At 39.9% G+C, this 24,431-nt stretch overlaps 1 protein-coding gene across 5 annotated transcripts in view; it reads right to left on the bottom strand.

Moving 5' to 3' along the window:
- The window catches only part of LOC106954950 (plexin-A1), a 219,277-nt gene that overhangs the window by 28,763 nt on the left and 166,083 nt on the right, over nucleotides 1-24,431 (bottom strand). For all 5 annotated transcript variants that reach the window (XM_015044802.1, XM_015044805.1, XM_015044804.1 and 2 more), the window contains exons 13-18: nucleotides 19,634-19,785; nucleotides 13,404-13,533; nucleotides 13,138-13,274; nucleotides 8,079-8,246; nucleotides 3,802-3,895; nucleotides 620-850 (exon numbers count right to left, since the gene is read on the bottom strand). In XM_015044802.1, the coding sequence (XP_014900288.1) occupies nucleotides 620-850; nucleotides 3,802-3,895; nucleotides 8,079-8,246; nucleotides 13,138-13,274; nucleotides 13,404-13,533; nucleotides 19,634-19,785 (912 nt within the window). The remainder of the gene's footprint in view (nucleotides 1-619; nucleotides 851-3,801; nucleotides 3,896-8,078; nucleotides 8,247-13,137; nucleotides 13,275-13,403; nucleotides 13,534-19,633; nucleotides 19,786-24,431) is intronic.

Here is a 24,431-nt window from a genome sequence, read left to right as displayed (position 1 = left end):
AGAAAAAACAGGTGGAGAAATATCCTTCAAGGTTGAGCCACGTTTAAAAGTGAGCCGTGCTGAAAGACAGATGGCAAAAAGCAAATGATTTCAAACAATCATCAGCAGCTTATTAGCCGAATTGAAGAAATAGTTAAAAAAAAAAAAATCAGCCCATTTACGAGATTAATTGTTGAACACTTGACGTGTACACACATTACAGGAATCCTACAATCTACTAATGCAACCCTTCCTGTGCATCGACTTGGTGCTAGCACTCAGCTAACCTTCTTTTGTCCTGAACTCCTGGTGTGTGGAGACATTTGTGCCTCAGCTTCAGAGAGCAACCTTCAATATAAAACGGCTTTCATGTAAAACCACAACAAACTCAGCCCATGCATTCACATTCCTCTCACACATTTCAGGTAAATAGTGAAAGCCGACATAAAACGGGGAAAGATGAGGCATGAAGGGATAAAGGAGGGAAAAAACGCACAGAGGCGTTGACTGGGAAGGGACACAAAGAGGAAAAATGGAGGAAAAAAAATAGACATCATTTAGCAGGAGAATAAAAAAAAATAAAGAGTTTGACAGAGAGAAAGCTGTAACAGATAAGTGCCGTGAACACAAAGCAACTTACCTTGAGTATGAGTGGTGAGCTGGGCTTCAGCTCCATCTTGGGACCGAGGGTTTCAAACTCTGGGTCTGGGTAGTAGCTGAACGTCTCGTTTATCACCAGCACGGAGCGCACGCCGTCCATGACGAATCCAATCTCGTCGGGACTGGTGCCCATCTCAGAGAAGCTTTTGCCAGATTTGGCCACAGAGGGAGCCAGACAAACCATGACTGTGTTGTTGAGAACGGTGCAGTTCTAAAATACAGGGAGAAATAGCAATACAATAAAGATAAGTCTTGAGCAGGCACTTGCCATTTCACGTCACCATGTCATTCTTTTTAAATTTTAGTTATTTGTAACATGTTATGGATCACAGAGAATTACAGGTTTCATTATAATGATTATTATAATTATTATTATTATTATTATTATTATTATTATTATAATAACATAATGGTAAGGAGCAAATTTCAACTGTTTTAAATAATTGTGAACATTTAAATCTAAAAACCTTCCCTCAGATAGACTGTATTATCTGTATGATAAGAGAGACACAGTTAAAAAATAGTGGATGTAGTTTAAAATCCTGGTTTACAAGGGTCTAGATGCAAAAAGAAGCAATGAGGTAAGAATTTTGTATTGTTGAATGGATGTGAATTTATTTTTAGCTTCTGTCAGAAAACTTTAAGCCAAAATAATGAATGGGCTGGCAAAAGAATAGTGTTGGAATGTTAAAAATCAACAAAAGTGAGCATAATCTACATATGAATCAATATAAAAGAAAGAAATCCTTTTTAATTATTTTTTTATTCGTATTCAGCCCTCTTGTCTACCTATTCAGACTCGGCATATAATAACGCAACAAAATCCAGACTTTTCGAGATAAAGTAGAAACCCTACTTCTTACTCAGAGGCAGTTTCACTGGAGTAGGGAATAAAAAGGTTAACTCAAGCATGAGCTCTGTTATAAGGGCTTAAACAGGGTTATGTGATGCAACTGATTAAATGTGTCTGTAACGACATAATGAGGAAAAGGCGGCCTAATAACATCAGTGCTGTAATCAGTGTTGATATCATCTGGATATACCCTGTGGGTTTCGACACTTAGAACAAATTAGCCCCTAATGACGGAGGGAAACTGAAGTGGTCAGCTCATGGCTGCTAACGGCAACACAGGATGGCAGAAGTGACCTTTGGATAGATTCACCTATGTTGTTAAAACGCCTCCAAAAAGTTTTCAAACCCCTTGAAAATTTTGAGAGTTGTCTGTATCTAAATTCAGATTAATCACAGGTGGACTCTATGATGTTATTTGGATACTTCTGAAATCAAGTTGGATTTTATTTAAGGGTAGCAAACTAAAGGAGGTCAAAGGTATGAAAACGTCTGCCAGGCACCACACATTGAAACATCTGTGTGTTTGTGCAAACACCTAGGATGAATGGTGTTTATAGGTCAATAAATACACCTCTCTGCAGTTATGTAGGGGGGACAAAAGGAAAGTGTGGGATATATATATATATTTTTTTTACTTTTAGCTTGACGTGAGAGTGAAAAAAAAAAAAAAGGTTAGTTGAGCCCCGTGGTGAAGGGTGAGGAGAGGGGGATTTGCAAGAGCAGCTTTATTGCTAGTTGACATTTCAAAGGTTAAACTGCTAAAAGGAAAATCAACATCAAAAACAAACAGAAAATGGGCAGCTTGACCGACAGGTCAAGACTATGAGTGTGTGTATAGCGAGTATGTATAATCTAACAGTTAGATTGTCCAAAGAATGGGAGAGATGGAGGCTGAATCCCGTTTCCTAGGGTTACCCACAGTCCTCCCCCTCCATGTTGGCACTTAATTAGGTTGGGGTTAAAATATTCCTCTGAGGAATGAGAATCTCTTTGAAGAAGCTGATAAAATATCAGTTCAATTCCTTAATTAAAAAAAAAGTACATTAATTGTAAAGTAATGTTGAAAACAGTAATTTTGTTGCTCACCGAGGATGAACTCAAGTTTTATAGAAAATGTGTCATATAGTTTAAGACTATTGTTGTGGTTACTGCATATTTTAATGAGAAACGTACTTTTTTCCCCCCTTTTTGCTTCACATATTAATCAGAAGTCAAAATTATCCTGGTCAATCACATGGCAGAAGTACATTTAGGCATCTAGACATGGTGACTTGCAGAAGTTCACACCGAGGATCAAAATGGAGAAAAAAAAGAAAAGACTATTTAAAGGATTTGGGATGCCTGTCTAGAGCATAAAACAAACATCTGATATCCTGTAAAAAAACAAACAAAAAAAACACGGTACCCAGAATCTAGATAATAACTCACATACACTTGTTACATTCAAGGTATGTGCAAAACTGTGTCAGAGCCACATCAAGTCCAACCTTGAACTGACAGGCTACAACAGCAGAAGACCGCATCAAATGAAACTCCTGTCAGCCAAGAACAGGAAGATGAGGCTAGAATTTACTCATCCTTATCAACACTGGAAGTTCAAACACTAGAAAGAAGATGTCTGAGAAGACTTGATTTCAGCAGCAATGTTGAAACAGGAGGGCTCAGAAGTTGCCATAGACAACATGAAAGCGTGGATTTATCATTCTTTGTTTAAAATGTTCACGCTGCTGGCGGTGCTGGTGTAATCAAATTGGGGGGGAGGGGAATACTTTTTTAGGAGACTTTAGGCTCCAACTGAGCAATGTTTAACCATCATACCACACGTACTGCTGCCAACATGTCCAACCACTATGACCACATCTTAGTAAGTGTTGCACCATGTCATACAGCTCAAACCAACTCAAACTGGTTTCTTGAACAAAGCATTGAGTTCACTGCACTCCTATGCCCTCAAATCAGCAAATCTCAAAGCAGTACAGCAACTTTGAGATATGTTGAATGAGGAGAACAACATCAACCCAGTTCAATAAAGTGTACTTAATACGATAGCTGGTAATATTAAACCACATGCACAGATATGTTAAAAGATGATTTTATTTTGATGTTGCAATAATTTAAATTCAGATACATGTTTTTTTTAAAGTTAATATCAAAATTGATATTAAGACAGTTATTGTGCTGTTAAAAATATGTGTAATTTTTTTCTCTCACCAAGTTCAATCAGTAGTTGTTTTTGTGCTGTGAATAATAATAATAATAATAATAATAATAAAGAAAAAAAGAGTGCAGGTGCAGACACTGAAACTCACATTTTCTGACTGTCCCGCTCCGTACTTGGCTCTCATTTTGGGCTCTTTGATGGTGGCCAAGTTGGTCCCAGTTATGGTCAGCATTGTACCTCCGCTATAAGAAATACATATGGAGAAAAAAACAACAACAAAAACAACAGCTTATTAAAAGCGGGGAGAAAAAAACAAAAAACATGAAAATGACAATTATGCAACAGCTAAAGAAAAGCACGATTTTTATAAGCTCTCATGCTTCCCACTGTGTTTTCCTGCTGCTTTTATGCAGAGATAAAAGTGACTAAATCTGTTCTCTGTGGGATCCAGCAGGACCCTTCAGATGGCAATTCACCAATAATATGCAGCCTTTCACCTGCTTATTCATGGAAACCATTTTTGCTGTAATGAGTGTGATGCTACAACCGTCATCTGAATGTTAAAAGCTTGTTTAAACCCAAATGTAGGCAGGGGTGAAGACGAGGTGAATACGTAGTTATTTCAGACCGCAGAAGCCTCTGGCCTCTATTCACTGCATCTCAGCAGTCAGAGGACATACAAGCAGTGTAATATCGCTGCATTCTGGTATTTTTAATAGGAAATGCACATAAGCGCAAGGTGTCAAGACACACAGTTTTGACCTTTATGGGAATATATGATGATGACCGGCGGGGACATGCGATAATGTGGGCGAGACGCCCGTATCGCCACGCAGCCTCGTCGACGGCCTCTGCTGGCCCACGAGGCTGAACTTTATCTGACGCGAGGCTTCCTGACAGATTCTGTTTAAGTTAGCTCACAACTTGCCCAAGTCCAGAGCTAATGTGAGTCACCGCCGACATAAAAATGATGCACTGGCTGAAGACGCTTTGGCTCAAACAATTCCCGAACAAGGCAAAGTACCGTTTTAAAAAAAAAAAAAAAAAAAAAAAGATGTTCTGTATCTGAGCTTATATTGTGTGAAAGAAGGTTTTTGACCTGTTCACTGATCATGTTTGTTCTCAGCAGTACTACATAAAGACCCTCAAACCATACAGCTTAGCATTATAAGATAAAGACATACAACAAGCCTATTCTCAATTTCCGAGTCGGCTGTGTTGAGTTAGGGCCAAACAAAGCTGTTATTAGAGGGGAGGTGATTTAAACTGCACAGCTTTTAGTAAAATTGGCCTTGAAATGGACCGAGACCAAGCGGGACGGGGAACGTCACCTGAGCCAAGAAAAGGCTGAGAGGCTTCCAGGAGGCCACACGGTGTGGTTTCTGGGGTGGGAAGGGAACACATGAGAACGCTTCACATGTGGTTATGTGCTTTGTTGGTGGAAGAATAGAAACCACAGCTGGAGAACAGCGAGGTAAACACACATGTATCGATATAACAAAACTCTGACAGGCAACACTTGTCAAAATTCTATACTTCCCTTTAAAGTTTATGTTTCACTAAGAATCGATGACAGATTTTTCAAAAGGGGTCAGGCTTTCAAACATCTGGGAAATACCTGCGTCAAATGCCAGACGCTTCCAGAATGTGCAGGATTACTTTAAAGTTGTAGTAGGACTGTTAAACAAAACCAAGTTCCTCTGTTTTCTCTCTGTGATTCCACAGCCAGCTGCAGAAATACATCAAAGTCAGGTGGAGGGCTTAGCGGTGTAAATCACCCTGGTGTACCCGCTGCTCATAGCCTTCCCCTTGATCTCTGCTCCACTGCAGCTATAGATAAACAGTTTTCCAGTAAGGCTGGGTTGTTTCTCCGGTATTACCACAGCTGCAGCCAACTAGCAATCTTAAGCTTGAGTGCGCTTTGCGGAGGAGGGTTTTAGCGCATGATTGACAGCCCTAAGTCCCTCCTCCTGGCTCTGATTGGTTATTTTTGACCTCTATTGGAGTGTTTTTGCAGATGGCAAAAGGAGTACCGGGAGGAAATTTTTATTATTTTTTTCCACAGATTATATGACTCATATGACTCACTGTAAAAACATAGTGACAGTTTTAACAGATATGTGAGTAACATGCTTTTATAAATGTTACAAACCGCAGCTTTATGCAATTTTTTAGTAAGACACCATTATGGTGTATAATGACTACAGAGCCATTGCTTTCAGTTGAAGGATGCTTTTTCTTGAAGAAAAAAAAAATGCATCTCCCCAGAAATACACCGTGGCCAAAGGGGAAATCGTGACAAAATCAGCATTATGGGAAAAAAAAAAAAGCCTGATTGGTCAGGGGAACCATGTACCTCCTTCTCCTGGGTGCACAAAGTAAAAAATAAATAAATAAAACAACAAACTCAAATCAAGCACTGAGGTCATTTCCCTCAAGGTTGTAGCTTTTGCTTTATTCTTCTAACTCTCACCCCTCAGTTCGCTCCTTTTAAGATTCCTCATCCTTTCACACCCATTTCTTGTGATGTGTTTGTTTCCCTGCAGAGTTTTTAAACGCTTTTATTTTCACCTCAGCCCCCTGTGACAACGCAGACGATGAGTGCTACACTTGACACGATGTTTGAAGTGGGAAAAATGGGACTTGGTACAGCAGTCAGGGTGGAGTTAAATACTAAAGTGCCTTTTAAAAGGATTGGAATTAATTGAATTTGTCCACAGGCTTAAAATTACTTAAAAAAAAAAAAAAAACTGCGGCATGCCTTTGCATTCGGAGATTTGTTAGAGGCCCAGGAACACATCAGACAGGTCATTTAGAGCATGGTTAGTTCATAAAACAAAACACCGAGCTTTGAACATCTCACACTGTTTAATCCAACCCCTGAAAACGGAAGAAGCGTAGCACAACTGCAAACCTACTAAGACAGTGAAAATGACGAGACGAGCGTTAACCAGAAAAGCAGCCAAGAGGCCTGTGGTAACTCTGGAGGTGCTGCAGAGATCCACAGCTCAGGTGTGACAATATGTTGACAAGAGGTTAGCCCTTTTAAAGAAGAATCATTTCATAAGAAAGTCTCACTTGCGTTTTGCCACAAGCCACCTAAGTTACAAAGTAAATGCATAAAAAATGTGCTCCAGTCACATGTTTTCATTGTTCATTGTCACATGCTGTTTTTATTTAGTTTTTTAATTATGTACAGCACCTTGAAATGCCTTGCTGCTGAAATGTGCTATAGAAATAAAATTTGATTTGATGCTTTTCTTCTGCAGAGACAAAAATGCTAGTCACATTTGATGAGAACATTTTGAAACTCACATATCTCTTTCCCCCAAAGTTACAATTCTTCACTACTTCCTGATGTTTTGTCTATTATATAAAATCCAAATAAAATAAACTGAAGTGTTTTGATACAACTAAATAAAATGGGAAAACTTCTAGAAAACTTCTGAACAGCACCAAATCTGGAGTTTCAGAGAGAAACCAATTAGTTTCTCTCTGAAACTCACCATCGTTTCAATCTTTTGCTTAGCATTTCTGAATACTTACTTCTGCGATTGCAGCATTTTTGAAAGTCTAGAAGGAATTAAAGAAAATGCAGAACTTCCTGGAACTCCGTAGAGCTTTAAAAATAACCAGAGAGTTGAAAGTGTGTTGGTGTCCCTTCAGAACCAAACAGCGGAGGAGTTTCTAGGTCATGCTTGAGAGCCCATTAGGATGTGAAGGCTTCCAGCTTTGGTTTTCTTCCCCTCTTCTCCGTGGCAGCTTGAGTTTTGCGGAGGGAAATCTTCCTGTGGCTATGCAGGCTGATTTCAATAAGTCAAGAAATATTTACAGATACATCTCTGTTTCAGCTCATCAGTCAGCAGTGTGCTGCTTCAGGAGCCTCTTTTTACCCCTGTTCTGCTCTCAAAGGTTTACTTTTGAAACATAAACAGAATAAATATCACGCTTTAAGAAAGAGAAATGAGGGTGACGATGGAGAGGGAAACTTTGCTTTTCTTTGAGAACCAGACGGGGAATGTGCAGGCAAAATAAAACATTCATCACGCTTCGCGGAGAGTTCGTTGTTTGAGTTAGGACGGCTGCGCTCCTTTAAAAAAAAAGAGTCTTAACCGGAGGTCTAACCACCTCAAAGGATTAATAATGTATCGAGCCTTTTTGTGTGTGTTCTGCAGACGGACACCACATCAAGCGGAATCGGAGATGAAAACACTGTACAGATGTAAATTATAGATAACAAAACATCAAATATCATGCTAATTTATTCAACGTCAGAGCAAGATTCAGCCATACGGAAACCGGAGAGGGTCATTCGGATCGCGGCATTTACTAACGACAATCAAACCCGTTTTAAATTTCCTCTAAACTGTGGCAATCACTTCATAAGGTTGAATTTCAAGAAGCGTTGCGGAAAGGCTGCCGTACCTGGCGATGCTCCAGTCAGGCTCGATCTTGAGGATGGTGGGATCGTCCGTGTAGTTGAACTTGACCTCTGGGTTCCTCAGCTCTGCAGAGTTGATGTCCACCATGACCGGAGTGGGCGTCGGGGACTGCCCTGCCGGCGTCACACACACAATCTCCTTGTTGCTCCGCCTGGATGAGAAGGAACGGGACAAGATGGAGAGAGAGAGATGAGATGAAGGTTCAACTTATTGCTCCAAGGACTCAGACTGGGAAAAAACAAAACAAAACAAAAAAAAAAACAATGTATCTTTAAAATAGCTCATAAGTGATTTATGAGACATGATAAAATAGCAGAGGCGCACGTACAACTTCTTGCTGGGAATTACTGATCCACAAGGCAAATATCTTTGACTGAGAGCTAAAACCACAATGTGGTGAAGTTCTTAGCCGACTCTCCCTCCCCTCCTGTGCTTCTTCTGGCTGACAGATCTGAAAAAGCTGATGTAGCTGGTCGTTTCCTAGAGTGATGTAACCCTCTCCCTGACGGACACACAACCAGCTACAGCCAGCTGAGAAACTTCATGCAACGGCTTTGTAACAGTAAGTTTGGGCATCATCGGCAAAGATTTTATGAGAGTTTGAATATACGCTTTTAGAGTAAAATTCTGCACATCTTTACTCTAAAAGCATTTTGACATTTTCACACATTTTACCACATCATAACCATAAGCTCCATTTCACTTTATGAGAATTATTTAGTTATAGACCAACAAAGTAGTTAATAGTATTACAGAGGAAAGAAAATGACACACGGCTTATTTATGAAAAAAGATGCAGCGTCCAAATTAATTAGACCTGTTTCACTAAAACCGTTAATAAAATCCAGCGTAATCCAGTTCTAGTTGTTCAGACCAAAGCATATTCATATGTTACAACGACTCAGACAAAAACCACGTTTTACGCCAAATGAGAATCTATGATGAAACTTGAAATTATCTCCCCAGCTAGCCTAATAGACCTGGAGTTGTTTTGCAATGAAGACACATTTTTCAGTTTGTATATGTGCAAAGCTAGTAGAGGCACAGCTGAACACATTTTACTGTGATCGAGTTGAAAAGTAGTCCTAATATTTATTGAATCAGAATGCTGAATGAATGCTGCGCAATTTTCATTTTTGCTGATAAAATTTTTAAAAAATCATGTAGAACCATCTTTTTCATTCTGCAAATCTGAAATTGTCATAATTATGCACTTATTTGGTCAAATAAAACTCACTTAAGTTTATGGTAGTAACAAGACAAAATATGGAAAAGTTGCGTGAATGCATGTGTGTATAAGTAGGGGTATGAATACTTTTCTACGTCCCTGTAAGTGAATCAATAATCTGTTTAAGTCCTTCAGTTTTCCTGCAGATGCTTGTACAATGTCCTGGAGCAAATCTGATCACAGAGGGAGCAAGCCGATCCATACACAACTCTTCCCTCAAGATCCGCTGTGAAAGTAAAACGAAGATGGAAGAGAAGAAGAGGTGTGAAAGCAAATTCCTGGAGCCAGTTCTTGGCAACTTGCAGTTTTCCAGGGCGAGATTTGGGCAGCTGACCAAAAATCTGGGTTATCGGGCGGCTTTGTTGAACATGTTGCTGCTGCCTCTCTGGGGAGGGACCAATTCCAACAACGACCACGTCTTCAGACCGAGAGGAGACAGAGCAGGGGATGAAATTGAAGGACAATTAAAAAGAAAAAAAAAAGAAGAAGAAATGGAAAAGATTTTCCACATTCCTCTGGTGCTGTGTTTCCATGACAACCACTTTCACAACGTCGTCGAAGTCGAGAGCGCCTGTGGTGCGGCGAACGTATTTTTTTTTGACAAGGTTGCTGCCACACAAAAGAAGCCAAGAGAGGATATGGGAAGGGAAAAAAAAAGGAGGAGGAAAAAAAACGGGGGTTTGCACGGGGAGATAAGAGGATGAGTGACTCGGGGTAAATAGGCTTTGATTAAAGCAAAGGCCCCACTGAATACAAAGACGCATTAAAAAGATAGACTCAACCAGGTCATTACTTTGGCCATAAAGGTTATTGCTGCTCAGTGAATGAAAGGCCAAGACTATTATACTCACCTTTCTGGTGATGTGCTACAGAGCTTTAAATTGGCTTCCACTTTTTCTTTTGATGTGCTTAAAAAATCTTGAAGGATCCAAGCTCATTAATTCAACCCGTCACTTGTTGCATCAGAGAAGGAAGCAACTTTCAAAACACATGTGGAAAAAGAACTGGCTCTAAAAATATACAGTAGGAATAATTTTCTGAGCGATTAAAAGTTTTTTGGGTTTTTTTAATTTCTAACTACATGCTCTTACCGGTTTGCCAAATAAAATAAAAATTGTTAAATATTTTTATTCAGTTATATAAGTTATATATAACTTATATATATATATATATATAACATATATATATATATATATATATATATATATATATATATATATATATATATATAAGTTATATAAGTGTCATATATAATTACAGTTATATATGACTGTAAATTCAGTCATATATAACTGAATTTACATCTTGTTGTGTAATCCTGGCACATCTTAGCCAAGTACAAAAATATAAATATGAAACTGATTGCTGACTCTGTGAACTAAATAATCAATCAAAACAACTATTTCTAAATAAAATAGTTCGGCTACAGGACTAGGGTTCGGCTACATTTGTTACTGCAATCATTCGCAACCACATCATTCCTTTCAAATTATAGTCATATTTCTGACAAAACGAGGGCTTCACACTTAAGCCTTTCACATGATATCAGTTTCCTCTGAGAACGCTGCACTATCATTCTCAAAATTGCTGTGAATTACAGTCCTGCAGGTCATCATCTTAGGCGCTGCATTCCTCAGACCTGCCGCAAATCACAAACAGTAACCAGAAACTGCCAATACATAATTATGGCACACTTCAAATAAAGGGAGAGAATGGAAACTGGATTGAATCTAACCAATAGAGATGAAGCAAACACATTAGTTATTGGCTAAGAAGAAACATGAGAAAAAAAAACAACTAAAGATTGCTGATCAGAAGAAATAAGAAATGTTTAAAGGTGACCTCACAATGTATGCGTGAGAGAGCATGTCATGTGAGTTATTACCGCAGTTAGTGCAGCTAGAGCTACAATTATTAAAACAGCAGTGTGCGTGTGTATTCCTGAGAGAATGCAAGTCCTTTAATTAAGATTTCCAAAAGACCGCCAGCATTTCCAAATCCATCATGTGTGATGACAGAGAGGGATAGAAAGCTTAAAAAAAGAAACAGCAATTTTGATATTCTACGTTCGAAATGTCTGTTGTCTACTTAAGATCACTGCATGAAAAGTGGGATTTTCGACAGCTATTGACACCTAGTTCTGCCGTGCGCCTGGAGATTGAGGGCTATCGGCAAGAGGTTTTTGTCAGAGTGGAAAATTGTAGAGCACTGCCAAGAATGGTCAAAAACTCTGTGTGTCCGTGTTCCCCTATCACCCCCCGCCCCTTGAGCCTAGCAGAGGTTTTCGTATTTAAATGAAGTTGCTGGGAGCCATGCAAATGCAAATTAACAGTTGAGCACCGGCCTTTTGACTCTCATTGGCCTGTTATAGCTAACCCATTTTACCTTCTGTTCACCTGTTTACTAGAACCAGACCTGGCCAAAACTCCCCAGTGTTATTAATTGAGAAATAATGAGATTTAAGTATAAAACAGGCATTAATGCTGAAAATGTTCTAATGTTACAAAGTCACACAAATGGAACAAATTTAGTGTGACATTCACCATCCAGCACTGAACACACTTAGCTCAACTTAGGGATGTAACCTTAACACTTAAGTGTGCATATCAAAGTACAATTTTCAGGGTAAATCTGATAATATATTATCAACATTGCATGTCTGTCAAGCTCATCCAAGATTGTGTGGTGGAATGCAGACAGAGCCACCGCGAAAACACTGAGCTTTACATAAAGCATCAGTTGTGTCATCATGACAAAGCTCCAATCATTTGCACATGTAAAATTTTGGTCATTATAGTATCACAGGCAGATAGATGTTCATGGCATACTAAGTTGTTGTTGACTCTTCTGAAATTGTCACCTAATCTGGACTTTGTGATTAAACATTCTCAGTATTTAATCACAAATACTGGAATACTGGCTCAAAAAAGCCTGTTTTCCAACATGTACTCCTTCAAATGGGGATGTAAATACATGTTGGTGTTGCAGTGCAATGGACCAAACAGTTTAACACATTTTGAGACGTCTGTAGGTATTGTTCAGTTATAGAAGTATGTTTGGAGAAAGAATATTAAAACAATAATCCATCTTATCCATTAAAATATATATTACATGTGTTGTTAGGAGCACTCCCCCCTCCTGGGATTCCGCAATCAACAGATTTCGACTCCCGTGAGTCGTGAGACACTGAAAATGCAAACTGTCGATTGCTGTCGGTATCTGTCGCTCACGAGCTGCGTTCGCGTCAGAATACAGGGTCAAAAATCCCACTCTTGCTCTCACTGGCAGTCAGAATGAACAGTAGACGCATTGTAGCTTAATAGATTTTAATTTTAAAAATAGGTTCTTACATCTTTGTGGTTCCTCAGATTTACCGATACTAATAAATAGATAAATTACGGTACTGTTGGTATGAACTGCTAATGCCTGGAGACAGTTCCCTATTTGGATTATTGAAATTTCAACCAGAAGGTCGCCGGTCAGGGCGAGTAAAGCTGAGACGAGGTGAATCCAGCTTGCATCTCTAACTCCAACCAAAACAATTTGAAAACACCAAATTGTTTGGCTAAGTAGCTAAGTAACCTTAGCTACTTTTGATTTCAAAATCTTGCAACAGTCAAGATACGTGTACATCATTGTTGATAAAAAAAGAGAGGTTTAATTGATAGACTACATTCCCTTTAGTAATGCAACAATGTTGCGTCGACTAAAAGTAAAGCATCTCAAAATTTGTGATGTGAAACAAACAATGATTGGCAACAGTTCAGAAACAAAATCACAACAAATGCATTTTAAACATAATGATTATTGTTACCTTTCAAAAGTGCACTGGTGAAGGCCGATCCTCACAATCACAGCGCTCCCTGCATTAAGATGGCTGCCTTCGATGGTGATCCTCGTTCCTCCAGACAGAGGCCCGGCGGAGGGATGGACGCGGCCAAAATACGGAGACTAATGAAGGGAGCGGAGGGTAAACGGGTCAGGAATAACTGTGCTTTTTACATGGCTGTCAAATGCAATTACAAAATCAGCGTAGAAACTCTTGTCATAGCTGTTTTTTTTTAAATTAGAAACACTTGCCACAAAGGTGAAGGCCTTGGATGAAACAGTTTTGTAGTCGGGGTTGATGCAGGGTTGTTCCCCCACGCAGACCTCCACCTGAGCCTCCTGCACTCTGTAACCCGTCGCATCGAGCAGTCGACACACTATCCTAGAAGAGATGGAAAACACAGCGGCGTTAAAGTGGTTTCTTAAAGACAGCGGTTCAGTTTGTGGAGAGTCGGCAGAAGTAAAATGAGTGTTGAAAAACTTCAAGACCAGCAGTGTATGTAGTTGTTGGTGCATTTTGAAAAGAACATTTGCAAGTATAAATAATAGATAAAAGTGAATAGATGACTTATTGTCACTTTTGAAAAGAACTCTTAGAGGCCTGTTAAGAAATGCAAGTTTCATTTATTTGTCTTTCTCACAAAAGATAACGCACCAACGCATGCAATTAATCTGAAAATGTTAATGCATAAATATAACATAATTCAGATTAATCACATTATTTATTTTCACCTAAAAGTGTCTTTCCTACTTAGGCAGCAGTGTGTTATGGGGCTTGACATACAAGGAGCGAAGGACGGCAGCGAAAGGTAAAAGTTTTCCTGATGGAAACTGCTTTAGTTCAGAAGCTGTTTTAGAAAAGCTTGCAACAAAAAAAGATGTTGGGGAAGAAAAATACAAGGAGATGCTCAGGCGAACTTCATGATGTTCTGAGCAGAAAAACTGTGCTTTTCCTAATGTGAGTCTAAAATCTGTCTGTCCTGTAGCTACAGCATGTCCTTCATTGAACAACGAATGTTCAGAAACAAAAAAAAAAATTAAAATCTCATCTGAAATGGAAGAGTTTTCTCTGCTCCTGTGTACACTAAGCCTGCATTAGCTCATACTGTAGAACCGTAAGCAGAGCACACGGCCTTGGGCGCTGGCTGGCCAAATGAAAATCCACTGGAGAAATTATCGAGCAACGAGAAGAGTGGTGGTGCAGCCTGCAGGGACACACACACACACGCACGCACGCACGCACGCATGCACGCACATCACATACACACAAACTTCATGTTTCAGCCACTGGAGACACAGTTGACTGTTAATTAGCCAGAGCGAACGAATGAGACAGAGCGAGAGGACGAGAGTGCAGACCAGAAAGAGAGAGGGAGAGAGCTTGGAAAGGAAGGAGAGAGAACATTAAAGAGAGAGAGGCTGATTAATTGAACGTGCTCATATCTTACACATCTCCTCAGCTTCCCCACCCTGGGATAAGTTGTTAACTCTGCTGCTTCCTTCCTTCCCTGCAGGTGGCCATAGCAACCACGGCGCGGCGGCAACAATGAATTTCGCATTCCGATGCAATTGTTTTTACTTTCCCTTTCATTTATTCCCAGGTCTCCTGGTATGACAGGGGGCCGCGATTAAAATGCCGGACATCTCTCAGTCAGAAACGTGGCTCCAGCCGCAGCAGGGCTGCGCAGAAGACGAGCTAGCATTTAAGTACTTAAAAGGCACCTCATTTAGATTATACGTTGAAATGTAAAATAGTAGAGAGTGAAACCTATCATATTGTGAGACATTACAATATGTGTCACAATATGACACATATTGACAAACCACAGCTTTGTCAATGTTTAATGACTGAGACGAATGACGAAGTTCCATTTCCTTCAGTTCAATCAAAGAAACCGAGACCAGGTGAAAGGCGGATGACAAGTACCGGCAGAACAAAAAGGATGAAGAGCGGTAGTGAGAACAATGTGTTCACATTTTTACCAAGCTGTTTGAGGACCCCCTCCGCCCCTCTTTTTTCAAGACACTGACCTTTGACCTGTGCTGTCAGTCCTAAACACTCCTCTCCAGATCTGATGGGGTTACAGGAACATCGAGTGAAATCAGGCCACTAATGGCTCCATATGGCTAACATCACTTATAATTAGGATGACAGGCTAACTGCCTGCCACGCCCTCCTCATCTTTAGCGTGGCGCTGTAGCAGAGTTGCAGCATCACAGAGCTGAAACGGTTAAACTACAGATGGACCCAGTAATCAGCTGGTGACTGAAATTGGATCATTTTACGCTTTGCCCTAATTGGTAAAAAATATCTTCTATTTTAAAGATCAGTGGACACATTAGATCTAACCACTAGCTGATCACTCGGATAACACTCTTCGACATAGATGCTGTTACTGAGGAAATAATACTAATTTTGCGAGTATTATTATAAGTGAAAGTAGTAAAAATTGAGATGGGACCACAAAAGTTGCAAAACTTACTTCTGGCTAATTTTACACAAATTAGCCAAAAGACTCTCAAAACACTCCAAATTTGCTACATGCAAATTTGCATATAGCAAATTTGCATGTAGCAAATTTGGAGTGTTTTAATCTTTTGGAGTTATATCACACCCAAATCCTGCTGGAGTAGAAAATGTTGGCAAACGTTTGGAAGTCTCACTTTAGTCTACAGACGGTGGAGGCTGTGGGCAGCTCTTCCAGGGGCAGATTGATACATCCTCAGTGTACAAAATGCTATTAATGCAGAGTTTTGCATACTCACTGCTCTAAAATTGTTAGGCGTACTCTGTTGTCATCCATCTGAAAGAACGATCTATGAAATAACCTCACATCTATTACATTCACCTCCAGTATTAATGCAATTATGTACATAGTCTTTTCGTGTTTCTAGTCTATTTTCCAAAGCCTGTTTAATTTTTTTTGCACTTTGTATTGTTTTTCTGAGTTAATCTGACTAGGGATTTCCTTTGAATGAGATTAATAGTTGATTTTATCTTGTATTTTGCTTTGATTCGAATTAGAAAACAAAACTCAGAGCAGAGAAATGCATCAAACCTCAATTAACTGCAAGATGGAAAACAGTGGAATTAGCCAATCATTGAGGCACCACTATTAATATTAAAAGCCAAAAATAAATCAATTCGGTTTATTTGTATAGAGCCAATTCACAATAAATGTCCTCTCAAGGTATTTTACAAAAAAAAAAGTTAATTCAATCACACATGCAATCCAAATAATCCTAGTTATCAAACAGTACATTAAACTCAGTTAATTATTCAAATGAGTTCAAAAAGTTCTCTGAGGAAACTCAGCAGATTGCATCGAATCATTGACTTGCAGCATTTACTCCTCCTGGACAAAATAATGTTTTTCTCTGTTTTACACATTAATGTACAAAAAGAAGACGTTAAAGATATTTGAGATATATCTGACAGAGCTTTGTACGGAAGCAATGTATATCGACCATCATCACTAACTTATGTTTGGCAGGTATATTAGAAAATAAACTTTGGGTTAGTCTACAAGCTCGGAGCTTCCCAGATGGAATTAGGATTTTGTCATATTTTCGACTGGAAACTCAGAAAATTGTACTTCCGAGCACAAAAAAAAAAAAACAAACATCTTTATATAGAAAACATAAGGAGACTGATGGTCACAGCTAGTAAAGCTAAACACAACAATTTCTAATATATTTAAGAATAGTTTAACCTGTCGGTCATGTCTTTTTCTTCTTACTTGTTTTAAAACATTGTCAATACTTTATTAACTGAAGAACTAAGTAACACTTATTTTGCTGCATCTCATACACAGTGTGATGTTGCCTCTGGTCCCTATTCAAGACAAAGACTGTTCAGCCTAATTTATAGCTAGAAATACTGAATGCTAATCTAAAAAGTAACGTAAGATCATGGCCTTGTTATTTTTGGTTTTATTTTACAAACACTTTTACTCCATACAGAAACACGCAGCTCTGTAGAACAACTCTGCTTTTTTTCCCTTTTACATTTTATGTCAAACATTTGATAATAATAAAAAAAAAAAAAAAAAAAAAAAAAGGAACTGGGAATTATTTTTGTGTCAAGAGGTCAGTTTTACAAAAATCATCCCTCCCTCAGTCCAGAGATTGATCTGATCAGGTGGATCTAATGGCTAAATGCAGCCACACTTATGCTTCAATGAGACAGTCTGTGAGACGAACTCACCCTTATTCCTCTTGAATCCACCGCTATAAACGGAAAAACAAAATCAGAGTTCGTAAATTATAGATCACAATTGACATGTCACTACCCATTTTGGCGACACCTGTCATCAGCAGCGCGGCGTTCTGTTGTTTTTACTGTCAAGCAATCAAAGTCACATTTCTTGCCTTTCCTTCTAAGTGAGGAGGCAGACAGAAAACTAAGTCAGCTGGGGCTGCGCAGCAAAACTCAGCAAATGAAAGATTTGTGTCAGCCGACAGCTACATAGCAAGAACGTGAATACCGAAGACGTCTCAAACTGTCACGAGCGTCCCAAATTTCTTCCTCGTCCCAAATTCTTGTATTCTCTGCTTCTCTGGAAAAATGAATTCAATATAAGACAGAGACTGCAACTCCTGTTGGGTTCCTTGCAAACTTTTTATACTCATTAAATCTTTTCTCATTTTGTCACTTAAAACCACAAATCTGTGTTTTATCTTTATGTGACAGACCAACACAGAGTAATGTATAATTGTAAAATGGAAGGCTAACGACAATTAGTCCAGATTGTTTGCCAGCAGCAAGTGTTTATAATCAACCTGCATCACGAACGTTTTAAATGGATTCAAAACGTACTAAATAAAATCCACCTGTAAGGTAAGGTAAGGTAAGGTAATTTTACTTATATAGCACATTTTCAGCAACAAGGCATTTCAAAGTTCACCTGTGTGTAATTCGATGTTATTATAGAATAAACATTCAAAGAACTATTGGTGGAAGACAAACAAGTCTGCAAAGAAATTGCTCTGGTTACACAAGAAGCAAAATGCTAAGTGTGGAGAAACGGTAAAACTTTGCGTCACTCTCAACAGCGCCGTCTTCATAGTGAAAGTTGCCTGGTGGCAGAGTTGTGCTGGAGGCAAGCTTTTCATCAGTAGGGGAAAGAGATGCTGGTCAAAACTGATGAGAAGATGGATAAAAATAAATACAGGGCAATCCTGGATCAGTCAGTCTAGAAGAAAACAACTCCCAAAAAATTGTATATACGCTCCATCTAATCATACTCAGTTTCGGCTATTGGCGGAAAAGTAAAAGAAACAGAGTATAGTCTCTAACTTTACAAAGCTGGATGATGCATAACCTGAAGTACTTGCAGCTGTAATTGCAGTGAAAGGTGGTTCTAAAAGGCAACTGGACTCATGTAGATTGTAGAAGACATTTCATCTCTCTTTCAAGAGGCTTCTTCAGTTCTGAACATTGGTTGGAAGCCTCACACTTATAAATTGTAGTCAGAACAATAACACTAAACCTTAATTACCCCATTAGTGACCTAACAGCACTGCTATTGTGACTGTCCTCCTTTGTGTTGGTCTAAAATCCCCCACCCAAAAAAAAAAAATCAGAATTAACAAATTAAAGCCTGTGGTTTCAAGGTGACAACATGTGAACATATTAATAATTTTCCAAAACATAATGAAGCTCAAGCGATTTCTGAGCAGCTACAAAAGGGCGCTGTTTATCTTTCTGATGGCAAATGAAGTGTAATGCATGACTCACATGATATTACTTATATCTGAAATAAAAAAAAAAAAAAGCTCTGTACGGATGAGGTGACCTTTCGCAGTTAAAACAAAGACCTTAGTCATATTAAAAGAGACAGTGCCAAAACATAAAGCGAAGGGGCTTTTCTGGCTGTTGCAAATAATGCGCTTCCCAGAATGTACTGCTGCAGTTATTAAATGAGAGTTAAATTAAATCTACGACACCCGCTGGGATTCAGAATTTCCAAGAAAGCAGTAAATATAACTTAATGAGAGGAGGCGTTCACATGACAACCGTTTAGCTACGAAGCAATTTCATAGGATGAAAACCACCCACTTCCAATTTCAAAATACTATTAATTTGGTGCATCTTAAAATCAGAAGAGTTGAGAGAAAAAAAAAAAAAAAAAGGATCCGGCGTAGGAGGCAACGTGATTCGGTTTATTCGTTGTCATTATTTGCGGGGAATGAAAGTTCATTGTTATCTGCCGTCACTCACATCCACATGGACCGCACGTCTGCAACGCGGCGGCGGTTCCGTGCAGAGCTCGGGGCGCTTTGAAAGGAATTGGTTCTGTTAGAGCGGAGGAAACAGCTTTTAACCTTTACGGGTTTTATGAAACGGTGTCTGAGAGAGAGAGATTGTTGTGCTTAACACCTGGTGTCACATCAATATGGGACCAGAACAAGCAGGGGGAAGTGGAGCGTTTTAAACGTAATGTGAATGGATGGGAAGACGTCCGACGGTGTCAACGTACTGCTCAGCGCTGATGAACTGGTCCTCCTGAGGGATGCACTGCACCTTCCCGATGCGGACTCCGCCCATGATGTCTTTGAACTGCAGACCCAGGTTCTCGCCGGTGATGGTCAGCATGGTCCCTCCCTGTCTGGGCCCCGTCTCCGGGTACAGCTGGCGGAAAGACGAAAACAACAAGAAGATGTTTAGTAAATTCATAGAAACTTAATGTGTAACACGTGTGGTTTGTTTTAAGTGACTGAATGACGCAAACATGGTTGTACAATGTATTTAATGAAAGAGTGCGGGATGGGGATGGGGCACTTTGTGTTCTTTTTCAAATCCTGATATAATAATACATCAAGATTTTGTTTGTGAAGTCGCAAAATGTGAAAAAGTTCGAGGGATTTTAACAGCTTTTCAAATCGCTCTACTAAGCTGCGTGATGAACGTTGATATGGTCACTGTGTTGTGCGAGGAGTGCTACTTCATCAGCCCCATTAAGTACATCTCTGTTCAGCTAAACAATCCCAGTCTGCCAGTTCTCACACTGGACCCATCCCTCTCAGACTCACTCCCATCTCTCGCTCAACCAGCGATGATTGATCTGCACATTTAACACTCAAAGTCTTTAACTAGGGATCCCCTTTCTTTCCCCTCAAGGTCTGTGAGAGGTGAGCAGAGGTGCTAATAGCTACCAAGTGCCAGCCTGGTCGCTAATCACTTCCTATTCATCCAGCCCTATATGCAGACAATGGCAATCAGTCACTTCTACCATAATTAGGCCTAAAGCTAATTGGATTAGAGCATGGCAGGGCAGAGGGGTCATTTGAAGCAACGCAGAGGGGGGAGAACGGGGCTGGACGAGGAATGTGGGAGATGCTACTGGTTGGGTGTAACGATGTTAGTGGGGTAAATATTAGATGTGAAACTTACAATAAAAAAAATAAAAAAAAAAATATATATATATATATATTGCATCATATCAGAAAGTACCACCCGTCATGTTGTGGACCCTAGAGGAGGACCACCCCTCAGTCTTATAAGGGTAGAAATTTTAAACCCACAGCTGGCAGGTGTGTCTATTAAATCGTCCACTACAAGCTGGCAACCTGAAAAGATACCACAAATAATGAACCTGCCAATATGTGAAATAACTAAAGAACTTAATTTTAATCAGTTGGATAATGTTTTATTTACATTTTTATGATAACTTCGACATACAGTGAATTTTCTGGAATTTTTATTCAGGCTAGTCATACTCTCAGGATCTTATACTTTCAAACAATAGGAAATTAATTTAATGAATCAAACTTGATGAAAGTAAAACTGGACCATAGCGTGGACGTCTGCTAATGACAACACCTCCTGGAGGTGTTTGAGCCGTTCTGGATGATAATGAGACTGGTCCTTCAAGGCAACTCTTTTCAGTAGCGTTACCTTCCACAAAGATCTTCGGTCTAATAGAACTACGAAAACTGTGGCTGGTTAGTGCAAGACGCAGCTGCTCCAAACGCTGCTGACAGAAGCGCAGTGTCACGAAGGCCAGAGCTGAAATGCCACAGAGATAAAAATAAACTGCTTTCCATCTTGCACCAGCTCAGGCGCTGATGAGCATCTCTTCTCTTCTCCCTCTCGAACCTTTTCAACTTTCCTCCAACTTGCAGCTTTTGCTCTGCTCTAAATGTGCATTTTAAAAGGCTCCGGAGTAGTTTCCCCCAGCCGGAATCTTCAGATATGTTAATCAACTTCTCTTCCTCAATAAGTGGCAGCTTATCAAACGCACATACACGCGAGCTGCTACATCAACAGCTAAACAGCAGAAACAAAAAGGCCTTTTTGATAAAAGCCGCCAGCCTAAACACTCGCTCTATTCTCCGCTTGCCGTCACAATGCTTCACGCCCATTCAGAGCCTCTTTTTTTCTTCTTTGTAGCATCCTTGTCCTGTTGTGTTGAAGGCTTTGTGTCAGGCCCATTGTGTCTGACTAAGCAGCAGAGCACAGATAGCATCTGCTCATTATAGGAGGGGGAGGAGAACGGGAGAAGAAAGCAGGGGGCACGGAGAGATGATATGCACACTGCGTAAGGCCTCTGAAGTTATCTGCAGCGTGAAAGCCTCTCAGAAAAACAAAAAAGTCACAAACAAACTAACGACGGTACTGACATAAATATAACAGCCTTTACAAGCTGACTAAGTGAATTATTAATAAGATAATCAATGGAGATGTGTGTAGAACATTATGTCAGAAGTCAAAATCCATTCGGGGACAATTACAACATTCTAGCTAAACTCCGAGGTCACAGAAAGAGTCGTAAAAAAGTAAGCAGCTGACATCTTGCCGTAATTGTTCCTTTATGGACAGGAATTGCAAGCATTTACACCACCACTAGCCCATTTTATGTCTGCTTGTGCAGTAACAATGAGGCTCATTGTTCAGCACTAAAACTCGATCAGCAAATCAAAGCGGTCCGGTCGATAAAAGCCTCTAAGACGAGCAGAATCTATCTCCATGTTGACAGAGGTCACTATAAAGATGGGAAAAATGACAAGAGCGTGGGACTTGTAGAGGAAAAACATGGGGGAAAAAAAGGAAAACTTGAGGTGGTAAAGATGCACAGAGGAAAACAATTAGATGTGAAGGCTGAAAATCTCGGAGCTCAATAGCCCACTGTGGAGAAATCACTGGCTTTTTCATGTGCACATAAATGACATTTGCACTTCTCCACAGAAAAAGGCTGATCATTTATGTAATCCACTTTCTTATTTTCAAAAGCTGACAGAATGCAAAAAAAAAAAAAAACAAAAAAAAAAAAAATGTGCCACATGCAGAAGCACTAAAAAATGCACCATTACCGCCCCCACGCTGGCACGGCCGGCTCCGTTTTAATTGGTTTCCGAGGGCTCACTGCGATGCTCTTTCTGTCCCAAAGGAGCGAGCAAGCAGGAGATGATGGATGATGGTGGGCCAGGTAGCATCCAGGACCAGTAAGGGGACATCTCCGCTCAATACTGGGACACGGAGGCACGGTGTGCGACTTTGAACATGGTCTTGAGGACATTTATGCAGGTCACGCAAGCTGGAGATTGTTTTATTGCTCCAAATGTCGACTTGTGAGTTAGAGGGGGTGTTATGTAGAGGGCCGTGCAAAAGTAGTCGACATTTTTGCATTTTATCACTTGACACAAACCTCTGTCTATTGTATTATAATTTTAACAATAATATATATATGGATTTATATTTTTGGTAGATTTACCCTTTTTTTGTAGGCGATGGACTGCGCAAAAAGCCCAGGGCATTGTTTTATAACCAACCCTTTCTTCACACCTCTGCCCTGTCTGCTGTGTTATTTTGCCTTTTTGGAGCTGTTTATTCACTGAGGTCTTCACAATAAAGCTGAATTTAACATCAGATTCAAATATAAGAAAAGTGGACTCCATTTACTATTTAGGACATACCTGAAGGCAATCTGTTGCAATTCTTCTTATTCTTATTCTATTGTAACATCAGAATGGAGGGGATTGAATACAAAAGCACACTTTCAAATTTCAAATTGCAAAAATACTGACAACATGCCTACTTAATTACGAACTGCTTTTTGTTGGTCAATAAAGGAAAAATCCACTGATGTACACTTATCGTCTAGAAGTGACAATGAGTAAAAACATAATAATAAAAAGAAACTGTAGATGTATATGTAAACAAACACACAAGTCTGAGTTTGGTGGAAAGGGTAAAGGCAGAGAAACACTGCAAAAATTAAATCAGGACTTTAGCAGCTTACGGCCCTAATTTTTGTCAATTCTGAAATCAGAGTTTAACGCCCAACATTAACTGCTGGTTCAGGTGCCGGAGCTGTTATGGAAACGGTGCCCAGCTGACCACAATCAAGCCACATCAAATGGGAAGTTGCACAACAAACAGGGGCACTACTTGCTGTTTTCAAGTCTCCGGCCAACTGTGTCGACACTTGTTCTACGTTCTGTGGCGTTTCCTTCCTGGATAAAGCACCGAGCATGCCTCCAATCCAAGTGAAATTAGAGGCCACAGAGCAGCTTGCACAGTGCAACACGAAACAAAGCTGCCAGAAATAAATAAAGAGAAGGCTTAAAAAAAAAAAAAAAAAAAAAAAAGGGGGGGGGGGAGGAGGGAGAGAACGGACTTGGCCGAGTGACTGGTAGGAAGCAAAATTGTATTGAATTTTTGTGTCCGATGTGATGCTCTTTGGCTGAAAGAATAAAACGGCGAATGAAAAGAGAGATTGTCATCTGCGGATGTTCTTTTGGCATTAAATGTCAGACTGTAAATGTCATAGGTGGAGAGGACAGTGGCGGTGTGAGGCGATAATGCCTCTTCCCGGTGTCTCCCCCAGCTCGGCTCGTCTTTGTCTCTCCTCCTGCCCTCTGAAACCAGCAGCGTCTCTTTCTCTCCTGCTGAGTCTGGAGCTCGTCGGTGCCAGCTTTTTGACTGCCACCAACATCTTGCCCAGAGGGTAAAATTTAGCCCTACATATGCATGCAGGAGCACATGCTTTCTTGCCTGCCTGCCTGCCACCCCCTCACCTCTCTCCTACACACACACAGGCCCCTGTCTCTGTATGCTTGTTTCTAAGAGATAACTGAAGCGAGGATGAAGGGAGAAGGAGCATTAGTTCAGGGATTTATCTATGTGCCACTGCTCCAATTATCCAATATCTCCATTAAGGATTCGAGGCAACGCAGCCTGTCGCACAAAAAAAGTACTAAGGGCTATAACAGTACGAGTCTCCGTTAGTGAAAGGAGAAAGCATCTAAAATTATGTATATTACCATGGATTTCTC

The sequence above is a fragment of the Poecilia latipinna genome, unplaced genomic scaffold (genome assembly GCF_001443285.1).
Source record: "Poecilia latipinna isolate Pla-1442-1.1 unplaced genomic scaffold, P_latipinna-1.0 Scaffold692, whole genome shotgun sequence".
Taxonomy (NCBI): domain Eukaryota; kingdom Metazoa; phylum Chordata; class Actinopteri; order Cyprinodontiformes; family Poeciliidae; genus Poecilia; species Poecilia latipinna.
The sequence above is the reverse complement of the archived record's forward strand: the minus strand, read 5'-3'. Positions and strand labels throughout refer to the sequence as shown.